This window comes from Callospermophilus lateralis, chromosome 18 (genome assembly GCF_048772815.1).
Source record: "Callospermophilus lateralis isolate mCalLat2 chromosome 18, mCalLat2.hap1, whole genome shotgun sequence".
In the NCBI taxonomy this organism is placed as follows: domain Eukaryota; kingdom Metazoa; phylum Chordata; class Mammalia; order Rodentia; family Sciuridae; genus Callospermophilus; species Callospermophilus lateralis.
The window spans coordinates 8235530-8247814 of record NC_135322.1 but is presented as its reverse complement, the minus strand read 5'-3'; the positions used below and the strand labels follow the sequence as shown (position 1 = coordinate 8247814).

The 12285-nt window shown below is 49.2% G+C and overlaps 1 protein-coding gene across 1 annotated transcript in view; it reads right to left on the bottom strand.

Annotated features, from left to right (window-relative positions):
- The window catches only part of Pla2g4c (phospholipase A2 group IVC), a 31072-nt gene extending 20165 nt beyond the window's left edge, over positions 1–10907 (bottom strand). Inside the window, exons 1-5 of the mRNA XM_076839353.2 lie at positions 10830–10907; positions 7210–7401; positions 5652–5763; positions 5313–5449; positions 1342–1534 (exon numbers count right to left, since the gene is read on the bottom strand). Of these exons, the coding sequence (XP_076695468.1) occupies positions 1342–1534; positions 5313–5449; positions 5652–5763; positions 7210–7256 (489 nt within the window). The 5' untranslated portion in view covers positions 7257–7401; positions 10830–10907. The remainder of the gene's footprint in view (positions 1–1341; positions 1535–5312; positions 5450–5651; positions 5764–7209; positions 7402–10829) is intronic.
- Between the last annotated feature and the right edge of the window lie 1378 nt (positions 10908–12285).

Genomic DNA, 12285 nt, shown 5'->3' with positions numbered 1-12285 from the left:
CCAAAGTTTGCTGTCAGCCCCACCCTAGGGGCAGCAGGCCGGTGCCCTTGCCTCAGGGACAAAGCCCAGCAGACAGCCTGCTCTGTGTGCCTGCTTTGGTCTTAACTGCTGTGCGTCCTTCTGCACATGGAAAAAAAATCTTGCCCTGCTGACAGAGCTGATGAGCCCCAGAATGTTCCTTATTGACTTCCGGGGATGCAGGACCCCTGATATTTCCAACATGCCGATGACAGTTTGATGGTCCCTGAGGCCTCCTGGAAGTGGAGCCATGCGGCCTGGATCCTCCTGCACCTGGCTCAGTTCAGCAGGTGCAATCCCAGGGATCGGCCCATGATGAGCCCTGACCTGCACCTCTGACACCAGCACCTCAGAGCACAGAGGTCTTAGGAGGAGACGGACACGTTTGTACCTTGAATTGTGACAATGGCGTCACAGTACATACAATTGTCCAAACTCATCTAGATGTACACGTTAAACACGCACGCAGGTCCAATACTGTGTCTATCAATTACCTCTCAATGAAGCTTAAAAGCAGCAGATTAAACTATGTGAGAGAAAGAGAGAGAGAGAGAGAGAGAGAGATCCCGACTCCATTCTCACTCTATTACAGGTCCCCCCTGTCATTGCTCAGGCACACCTGTCCCCCAGGTGACACTCTGGCAAGAATCCTATTCCCACAAGTCTTTTCAGCCACCATCCCATAGTGCAGGCTTTCTCCATCCCTTGCTCCTATGTCTAAGAAGGGGACAGTGTTAGCCCAACCCAACAGGTAAAAACAGGAGTCCATTGGAGGACCACCTCATTTTGGGCTCCCACCCCATGGCCACCCTAACACTCCTGCTCTGAGAACTGCACCCCACATGGAGGTCGCCATGGCACCATGGACATTTGGACCCTAGGTAGCATCTGCCCTGACTCCAGATGACCCGGTGGTGTCTTCAGGCAACAGGGGGCTCAGTCCCGGGGTTGGAGGCTCTGGAGGTGAACACCCGGCTGCTGTGGGGCTGGGAAAACATGTTCTACTAAGTTCATGGAGAAGCTGAAAAATCAATCTGCCCGCACTCAGCCAGGGACAGAGGAGAGAAAGTCATCTTGGGTCCCTGCTGCCCTCAGACGCCCTGGGGTCTTTCCTAGAGAGCAGGTTACTTTATTCTTGGCATGAATGAATCAGAGTCTGATTCTGCTACCTGCAACCAGAGCAATATCTTTCAGCCTTGAGGCAAGAGCCAGGTACCCAGATCTGGAGGCTGAAAGCCTTAAAAGGTGTAAAGGGACATGCTGGCCAAGATCCTCCCTAGTCCTACCCCTGAAGCCCCAGGTCCTCCTCTGGGGGTGACTTACTTCTCGGGTTTGTCTGGAGACGACCAAGTAGGCCCAAAAGTCAGTCAGAGAGTAATTCTTCAACGTCTTCGCTGACCAGACGGCTTCCTGCAGGCTACTATGCCTGTCCCACTCCCTCTGGTCAAATCGACGTTTCAATTCGGCCTCGATGTCTTCCAAGTTCCCGTCCTTGGCATAGAATGAAGACATTGCCCTGGGGATAGAGGAAGCAGGCTAGGCTGTGTGGAGGGCCTGGCTGTGGACCAAGAGGGCTGGGAGGGCCTTCATCAGCCCCGCAGGCCTCCCTTCCTGGGAGATGTGAGTAAGACTGCAGAACATAAAGCTCAAGGGAGGCTTCAAACAGCCTCTGGGGTGATAGTTCCATTTTATAGACAGGAAAATGAGAGCAAGACAGAAGCGACTGATGAGAGCCAAATAGCGTTTTTCAGACTAACATTTATCAAGAGTTGATAGGCGACTGTCACAGGTGTTATCTGTAGATATTTATAACAAACCAACAAAAAGGATTAAGATTATCTTCAATTCACAGAGGAAGACACGGAGGCACAGAGAGATTAAGCAACTTCTGCAAGATCACACAGGTAATGTGAAGTAGAACTGGATTGCTTCCATATAGTCGACCACCTTCCCATTATCTTCTGTAGCGTGCCTGAGAGCATCATGCAGAGAACGAGCCCAGATAGGTAGACTTTTCCAAGGAGGAACATCTGGCCATTCCTAGTAAGGAGACTTGACATCCATTTGTTCAGTCAATAAATAGTTTTGCTGTTCATATACTACTTCCTGAGTGCTGCCCAACCTGGCCCTGTCCAACATGCTCAGCACAGCCACACGCAGTTCTTGAGCCCTTGAAATATGACAACTGTGACTTAAGAATTGGATTCTCAATTGTACTTAATTTTAATTAGCTTTTTAAAAATTTTTTAATATACGTATTAGTTATAGATGGACATGATGCCTTTTTTAAATCTATTTTATGTGATGCTGAGGATTGAACCCAGTACATCACATGTGCCAGGCAAGTGCTCTGTCACTGAGCCACAACCCCAGCCCCAAGTTGAATTAATTTTTCCAATTTAAATTCCACTTGGTTCCTGGGAAGCAGAAGCACCTTTGGAAAGAGGTGGGTCTGGAACACTGCTTCTCAGCTGCACATTCACCGTCACTTCCAACAGGGCTCGAGCTTCCGCACTGGAAAGTGCTGAGTGTAAACTGTGCACGACTCTCAAAGAGAGTCTGAGAGAGGAAAGAAAAATCTGCTTACTAGCGTTTGTACTGACCTGGTGCCAGACCACTAAGGTCTCAGAAGTGTTGGGTTAAAAAGAAGACACATTGTTACAGTTTGTTACAGCTCTTTCAAACAATGCTACTAGAAAATTTTATTGTTATTAATTAATTTATTGTCCTGGGAATTGAATCCAGGGACCCCCTACCACTGAGCGACATCCCAAGTCCTTTTCATCTTTATTTTGAGAGAGGGCCTCATGAAGTTGCTGAGGCTGGCCTCGAACTTGCAAACCTCTTGCCTCAGCCTCCAGAGTTGCTGTGTCACAGATGTGTGCTACCATGCCCAGCTTAATACTATTTTTTGAAACAGGGTCTCCCTGGGTTGCCCAATCTGGTCTCCAACTCCTGGACTCTAAGTGATCCTTCTACTTTAGCCTCACTAGTACTGGGACTATAGGCTTGGCACCACTGCACCCAGCTTGAAAATTTAAATAAAAGGTGCAGCTTAGGCTGTGTTTCTATGGGATGCATTGCTTACCATTGTCACCTTGTTTACAACAGCCCTCAAGCCTGTTAACCTCTCTGACATTTGCGGAAACCAAGGCCCAAGGAGGTGACATAAGGCGCATCACACAGCTCACAAAGGACAGCTCCAGGAATTTAAGGCTTCCTCCCACCCACAGGCTGCAGCACCTGCACCCTGAAGGAGATGTTGCCTCTCCTGGGGCAGCAGCGCTACCTGGGGGTAGCCACAGGGCAGTTCGGCTAAGCCCTGTGCCCTGTGGCTGGGAACCTGGGGCTCTTAGGTGTGAGAGGCAGGACCAGCCTCGCCCCTGAGCTCTGTGACCCTGTTCTTCATGCTGGTTCTTGCCATCCGTCATTAACCTCCTCTCTCACTCAGCCCCCAGCCTGTCCAGCCTCACCTCCCGCACGGAAAACGTGCCCAGGTGGACGAAGGTCTGCCCTGGGCATAGGAGCAGGCTCTGAGTCCCCTTCATCCCTGCCATCTGGGGCCTCCAGAGTGAGCAAGTCCCCCAGGCCTAACGCAGTGCTCTGTCATAAAGGCAGGGGAGTCTCGAGCAGCTGTATTCGTCTCATCCTCCTAAATTGTAAAACCACTCATGGACATGAAGGTTCATCACAGGCACTTACTACACTGCTTGTCCCAGGCCTTCTGTGGTCCAGGGAAGCAGTTCAGTGTTTGTGGCCTATTGCTGGCACAGAGCCCCTAACGCCCTTGGGAGTTCCTGATGACAAGAACAAAGTTGTCCCTTTTGTTCTAATGAAATGACTGTTGGCCCAGGGCTTCTACCAGCTTCAGGATGGGGCTGGTCACCAGGAAGACCAAAGCTTGGAACTTTCAGCCCAGGTCCTCACCTCCAGGGCTGGGGGCAAGAGGGGCTGGATACTGGGTTCAATCCCCAATGGGCAATAATTTAATCAATCGTGTCTCTGTGATTAAACCTCCATAAACCCTAAACCACAGGGTTCAGAGACCTCCTGGGCTGGGGAACTCATGGAGATGCAGGGAGAGAGTGTGCTCTGAGGGCATGGTGCTCCCCAGCCCCCAGCCCCTGCCCTGTGCACCTCTTCCTCTGGCTGTTCCTAAGTTCTCTGCTTCACAATAACTTGTAAATGGAAGCAAAGTTGTTCCTGAGCTCTGGGAGCTGTCCTAGGAAATTGTGGAACCCGAGGAGGAGGTCATGGGAATTTATAGCCAGTCCCTCAGAAGTCCTGGTGGTGCAGAACTTGGTGTGTGACATGGAGCCAGTCCGGTGGGGCTCAGCCCCTTTTGCTGATGGGATCCCACGGCACTCTGGGTAGACAGTGTCAGAATGCACGCAATTCGTGGGACACCCAGTGGTGATGGAGGCTTGGGGAAGAGCGCAGGAAACATCAGGACAGTGGTCACCAGAGAGTGGGAGGGTGGGGAGGCAGGGACTGGGCAGAGGCTGGTAAAAGGAAAGAGTTACTGCCAGAGAGGAGTGAGTCCTGGTGTTCCATCACACAGGGGGGTCCAGGCAGCGAAACTGTATCGTGTCATTCAAAATAGCCAGGAGAGAGGACTGGAAATGTTCTCAACCAGCAGAATTGATGCATATTGGAGACGGTGGATGATCTAAACATCCTGAGGGATAATCACACAATGCACCCAGGTACCAAAGCGTCACACTGCACCGCATGCAGAGATATCATTATTATCTGACACTTAACCCAGTGAGTCCCAGCTTCCCAGATGTCAAACATGCATTAAAACTTAAAGAGAGCTGAGTGCCATGGCACACATCTGTAATCCCAGCCACTCAGGAGGCTGAGGTGAGAGGATCTCAAGTTCAAAGCCAGCCTCAGCAACTTTGTGAGGCCCTAAGCAAATCAGTGAGATCTTGTCTTTAAATAATAAAAAGGGCTGGGGACATGGCTCAGTAGTTGAGCTCCCCTGGGTTAGATTCGTGGCATTTAAAAAAAAACAAAACCTTAGTATAGCATATAATACACAACATATCTACTAATTATATAATAAAAATGATTGTGTATAATTATAATAATAATATATACGATCTAAATTTTATTTCCAACCTATTTTAATACACCAGGGCAAAATTTTTCGAATTTTTACAAAACTGAAAACTTGTGACTTAATGGGTTAAAAAAAAAACAGAAAAAGGAAAGACAGCACATATTTGGTTATCAGAAGGGAAAACCTTCTTCACCCTCCTGACCAACCGGAAGTGCAGCCAACTCACCAAGTTGACCCTGAGACACCCGCGAGGTAAGTGACGACATCCAGCAGCCCGTGTCGCCTCAGCTTGCTCAGGACCCCGAGGCAGGCGATGTGGGCACGCAGCCCTCCGCCAGAGCACAGCACAGCGATGACTGGAGCCTGGGCATCAGGAAAGGCCAGTTAGAGGGTCTGCGCCTGGGGACGAGGCTGTCCCTTGGGCAGGGGTAACCTGTGTCTGTTGCCACCACTCTGGAGGTGCAGGTGGGTGTCCTCCTATTTCCGCCCCTGCCCCACGGGGCTGAGAGGCACCCCAGAACCCTGCACAGGGGCATCGTGGGCCCGGGAGCCTCCCCGTCCTCACCTGCTCTGCCTGGATGCACAGTCCGTGCAGAGCCCTCAGCACCTGGTGGCTGCGTTTCTGCACCGCCACCCTCTCTTCTTCCTGGAGCCCAGGGATGATGAAAACCCCAGAGCTGACAGGGAGGAAAAGGAACAAAACACTTGAGAAGCTTCATCCTGAGAGAAAATGAATAATACTATCCAGTTTATCCAGCATGACGCCGGCCGGGGGTAGCCACCAGCCACCAGCTGGGAGGTGATGGAGCAAAGGTGCAGAGAGCACATGGAACAGGCAAAACAAAGAACCTCAGCTCTCTCAGGGATGACTCGCTACAATTATGATATTTTGGATCAAATGAGTATAAATTCAATTAGCCCTCAGCATCGGCAGGCTTCACGTCTGCAAATTCCACCAACCTCAGGTCAGACACAGGGGAAACTGAGGATGTATATACGTTTTTCTTGCCATTATTCCCTGAAGATACAAGGTGACAGCATTTACATTGTATCAGGCTTTGGAGTCATTGGGGATGATTTACTGTCCACGCGAAGGTGTGCTCAGGTTATGTACCAACACTACACCGTTCTGTATTATGATTACATTATATTATTACTAATTATATTATATTTCACAAACTACATTGGAGCATCCAGGGATTTTGGGAGGTTGATGGTGGTCCTGGAACCAGTCCCTCGTGGATACCAAGGGAATTCTTCAGTAGATTATTAAGATTAATAGCATGGCTAGGCATGGTGATCCACCCCTGAAATCCCAGGGGCTCTGGAGGCTGAGGCAGGAGGATTGCCAAGTTCAAAGCCAGTCAGCAAAAGCAAGGTGCTAAGCAACTCAGTGAGACCCCTGTCTCTAAAGAAAATACAAAATAGGACTGGGATGTGGGTCGAGTGCCCCAGAGTTCAATTCCTGGTACCAAAGAAAGAAAGAAAGGGCAAGGTGCAGCCACAGTGGAAACAGCTTAGCAGCCCCCAGTGTCGAACAGAATTGTCACATGGTCTAGCAGCTTCATTCCCAGGTGCACAATGAAAAGACCTGGAAACAGGCGTTCCTGAAAAAAGTGTGTACCTGCGTTCACAGCAGTACTTCCCGTAACAACTGACGGAGGAACACAACCCAAAAGTCTACCAAGTGACAACAACTGAGCATAGTGAGTTCCAGCCACACGTGGAGACATGGCTCAGCCCTGAAGAACTTGTGACCCAGGTTGGAAACACCACCGCAGGCAAGGGCCAGATCCTGCGTGATCCACCTGTACAGGCAGATCCAGAGACAGGAAGCCGCTCATAGGTGCCAGGGTTGGGATGGAGAGCAATGAGTGACACTCCATGGTGCAGACTTAGCTTCAAAAATGCCCACAGTGAGGTGGAGGCGGTGGTTGGACCACATTGGTATGTTCTCAGTGTCACCAGATGATTCACTTTAAAATGGCTACAAGGGGCAATTTTACGGCGCCTATATTTTTCTGCAATAAAAAACTAAGTAGACAAAACAATTAACACCCGCCACCTATTTCCATCTACTTTTTACAATACGGTTACAAAGAATTAAATTGCATGTGACTCACCTGTTTTCATTGTGTGGGGATGATGTGCAGGGCTGCCCGTGGCTCATCTTGTGCAATGGCCTCTATCTATTTTATTTGAAATGTTTTCCTTGATCGCCGCACGCCCACTTCCCGTTTGGCAACAGGTTGAAGAAGACGGTTTGGGTTCTGGAGGGACCTCTAGCTGGGGGGACGATTCCAGATGAGGGTTCCCTAGAACAGATCAGATCCTGGAGCTGTCCTCCCTGCGTGCTTCGCTGCCTAACCAACATTCCAGTACCCAGCAAAGACCTGGGGTGGGTGGCGGGAGGGAGAGAGGGTAACTCAGTCCTCTGGCAAATTTGCTGAAAGCCCTTTGGGGGAACTGTCATTGGGCTCCCTGGCTTTGTGCTGAGTGTGTTCTTGTCAGTTAATGGCCTGTTCCTCAACCCACAGGACAGAGGTCCTCTCAAACCATCTACAGTAACATGGACATTCCCAGGATGAAGCTAAGCCAGCGGCCAAGGTGTGTCTTGAGCACACCTGTCATTTCTGTAGCCATTGCCCACCTGGAGCGCGGCCCACACACATCCCGGGTCTACTGTCATTGTGCTCCACATCTGTCCACCATCTACCTGGAGGTACAGGAGACTGTCATTCCCTGGTGAGCAGGGTAGGCGACTTGGTGAGACCACACACCCCAGCGTTGCTAAGTCAGCTGGCTGACCCCCCATCAGTCCTGGCCTTGTCCTAATCCTGAAGTCCCTTTTGTGTGAAAGGCCCCTGTGAGGACATCTTATGTCCGTGCATGTCCTGCTAAGATACCAGCTGTGAGAGACCTTGGCAGTGGGTCACCATATGGGTTACTGCCAGCCTCCCTGTGTCCTTTTATCCACTGAACACCCTCCTCCTCCATGGCAGGAACTGGATGAAAAAAAGGAAGGAATTACCAGGGGAGTTGGGGACTAACTGTTGGGGACTAGCAGGGTGACAGGGCTCCCATACGCCATGTAGAATGTTTAAAACTTGGCTTAATATTTTGAAATTCTGTTTTAACAGTTGATCTATTCCTGTGCTAGTGCCTTTTAAGAATGAAATTCTTCGGAGTTTTCTATCACTTATCTGTAAGCTTGTCCCAGGGGGACCCACCCTTCAAGGTGGGTTTGCTGGCGGGCTTCCATGACATAATCACAAGGGGAAAGTTCAAGTTTTGGGTACTTACAGATTGTGGGGTGCCCAGCAGACCCTGAGCTCAGTAGAGTGGAGAGAACAGCAACCAGCAGTGCGAAGCAAGGACAAGGAAAATGCCTGAACCCCACATTTAAAGGAGCCAAGAGGAAGCTAGAGCCCAGCCAATCAGGCAGGAGAAAGGCCTTTATCTTTGGCCACCTGCCTGGGTCAATTGGGTGTGGTGTACCCTTGGAAACTGCCTCCAAGCTGACTTGAAAAAGCCCAACCTACAATTAAAATAGATTCTGAAGTCACATGGATTCTAAGCACTCAGGACAGTGTTGTACTGTAAAATGATTGCTATGTATTTTAACTCTCTTACAGGGCAAACTCCATGTCCCCATCCACACCCCCAATTCCTCTTGTTTTTCAGAAGTCTCTCAGATATTTGCTCATGTTTTGCTGCCAGTAATCTTTTCTTCTCGCAGATTTACTGAGTGTCACTGAAAAATAGATATTATTTTTTATTTGTTTCACTGTCCTAGAGATTAAACCCATGGGCCTCCCCAGCACTTTGATTTCTTTATTTGTTTAAGACAGGGTTACTCTGAGCTGCTCAGACTGGCCTGTAATCACAGTGGCTTGGGAGGCTGAGGCAGGAGGATCACGAGTTCAAAGCCAGCCTCAGGAAAAGTGAGGCACTAGCCACTCAGTGAGACTCTGTCTCTAAATAAAATACAAAATAGAGCTCTGGATGTGACTCAGTGGTCTAGTGCTCTAGTTCAATCCCTGCTAACAACAACAACAACAAAAAAAATCCACAACCTATAAAAGCACTTCTTTTTTTAAGGGCCGAGGGTACTGGAGATTGAACTCAGGGCACTCAACCACTGAGTCACTTCCCCAGCCCTATTTTGTATTTTATTTAGAGACAGGGTCTCACTGAGTTGCTTAGTGCCTCGATTTTGCTAAGGCTGACTTTGAACTCGAAATCCTCTTGTCTCAGCCTCCCGAGCCACTAAGATTACAGGTGTGCACCACTGAATACAGCCAAAAAGTACTTCTTGGTAATACATTTTATAAGAACAACAGAGCCTGGTGTGGTGGTGCATGCTGGTTATCCCAGAGGCTCAGGAGGCTGAGGCAGGAGAATCTCGAGGTCAAAGCCAGCCTCAGCAACAGCAAGGCACTAAGCAACTCAGTGAGACCCTGTCCCTAAATAAAATACAAAACAGGGCTTGGGGTTGTGGCTCAGTGGTCGAAAACATTTTTAGCCATTAGGTTGAAAACATTTTTAGCCGTTATGTGTTGCCAAACAGGGTGTCTTTAGCAAGAACTGGGTCACATAGGCTGGGTTTTCTCATGCGAGAAGCATTTCTTATATGAAATGCAGTCTCACGGTAAGATGGATTTGTCTGGCCAAGGCACATATAGTTTGGCCCATAACAAATGGAACTCCCCTACAGTAGTGGGTAGACATTTACCCCACAAGATGGAAACATCAAGAATGGGAGCTGTGAACACTGGGTAGAGGGTGGGTAGCAGGTGCCCCAGCTGTAGTGTTCAATGACATGGCTCAGACCCCTGAACCTTGACCTTTTCCCTAGTTGTCCCACCATAAAGGGAATTGAAAACCTCTCTGGGGAGCATCTTGGAAAATGATCTAACTAAGCACAGGCCTTGAGATCCTTTTATCTTTAGGAGAAATGAAGAGGGTTTAGATCAGGAAATGATTGAGACTGTGCTTCTAGGCCCCTCTCTAGCGATCTAGAAGGGGGTCTCACCAAACCTGTTGGCTGGTCATCTGTGGATCTGGAAAACAGCTGATTATTATCTTGAATCATCAGTCTTCAAGGGTGGGAGGGAGATTAGGGGAGTTTTGGGTAAATCAATGTTGTGCTGCTAGTTTTGGAGAAACATTCCTGAAGTGATCAATGAGAGAGGCCTGGGGAGGGCTGGGAGGCTGTGTGCTTGGGGAGGCACAGGGACTTTCTATGAGGAAAAATGTTGTCCACACAGAGCTCAATGACACTGGGAGACCCATGACACTGCTCAGTCATGTGACTTCCAAAATTCTCGATTTTCAAAGTCAAATAAAAGCAAGCAAAACCAGAGGGTTTACTTCTGCTTCTTCCTGCTTCATTAGGACAGACACTCTGTTTTCTCAAAGACAATACTGCCACCTCCTCAATGTTCCACCATTGAGTGGGACTCACAGTTCACCCAGCAACATGGATGGCCCAGGGCTAACAATTTCCTAATGGATCATCTGGGACAGCACCATTCTACATGCCTTTTATGTGTGACTCACTGAATTCTCAAATGGTTAAAAAAACACTACTTTTGTTTGCATTTTGTAGAGAAGAAAATAAAAAGCAGAAATTGAATGACCTCTGAGGGCCACAGGCCACGAACAATGTACCAGCCACACCCTCTAAGTGCTGGACATGGATATGGGCACCAACCCTCTGGACCCTTTGGCGAGGGCTTACCTGTCTTAGGAGAGTCAGCCAGGGAAGCAGCACCAGGCCCCTCACTTGCCCCACACTGAGCACCACTGTAGTGACCCAAGCTGTTGCTTTCTTTGTTGCTAAAGAGCAGGGAACTTTCACACTGAAGCAGACTGGCACTGTGCCCAGGACAGCTCTGCCACCCCCAGGCAAGTCATGATAAGGGCCTTGGTGAGGCCACGCTCCAGATAAGAAGATGGCATTGCAAAGTGGGCACTTCCCTGAATGAGCAGCCTCATCACCTCTTAGCTGTTGAGGGGGCAGAGGGCTCACTGATCTCTACCCAGAGTGAGCTGGGAGGAGGTTGGAGAAAATATGTTATGCAAAGCAGGGACTGGCTTGTTGATGGCACAGGTAAAGGCAGTGCCTAGGAGGCTGAGAGTCCTGGCCAAATCTCAGTCTACCTCGTACTAGCTGAGCTTTGTAGCTGGCAACCAAATCCTGATAGCAACAAGTGTTTTCTTATCTGAAAAATAAGAGATCATAACTGTACTAACACGACAGATTTGTGGGGTAAGTGAGGTAATGCGCCAGACGCTGAGGGCCACATCTACCTCATTTTATTCCCTTTTAGGGGGAAAAACAAATAAGCAGATAAAAAAAAAAAAACAGCAAAAAAAACACAGCAAACTCCATTCATTGATTCATTGTGAATTTGTTGCTGGGAAATGGCCCCCAGCCCACTTTGCTATGTGAAGCAAAAATTACTCATAGAATCAGAAAAAAAAACAACTAGGAAAACAATGGAGGTGAGACCAGCCCAGGCTGAAACCCTATACTAGAGTTTGCTTTGTTTCTGGTCACCTGACTGGAAGGCCCCTCTGCCCCTGATGCCACACAGTAGGCTGGTGCCCCAGGCTTGGGGATAACCCTAGCATTGGTCAACCCCAGAGAGCTGTGGTGAACCCAAGGAATTCTTTTGTTATAAGGAACACGTACAGGAAAAGCTCAGAGAAGCAAACATAATGGGAATAAGGGCTTAAAGTTGGACATTTTCAACCAAGTCAGAGAAAGAGAACAATCAAGGGGACCCTCCGATGAAAGGACCCTCCTCATCAAAACAATACAAAACCCTACACAGAGCCACCAAGAGCACCCTTTGAGGGACCCCTTTAATAAAACTGCCACCATCTAAATCTGGGTCCTGCATTCTTCAGGTGTGTGAACCGCGACCTCGAATCCTTTGGTGATCACACGACCCTGTGTCACATCCCCTCGTGGAGGAGGTGAGAGCCTCTTGGTCCAGGTCCCCCAGTGTCTCGTCTATGGCTCCCATGCTTCAGTGGTGGGCACCCTCCCCAGACCTTGCATATGGCTTGCAGCTCCTCACTGTCCTCGTCATAGGCGGCCAGCAGGAAGCCCCTGTACCGGCCGGCCTGCTTCCCCCGGCCCAGGTAGGCACCAATCACCACGAGGTCCAGGGGGTCGTCCACAGCAT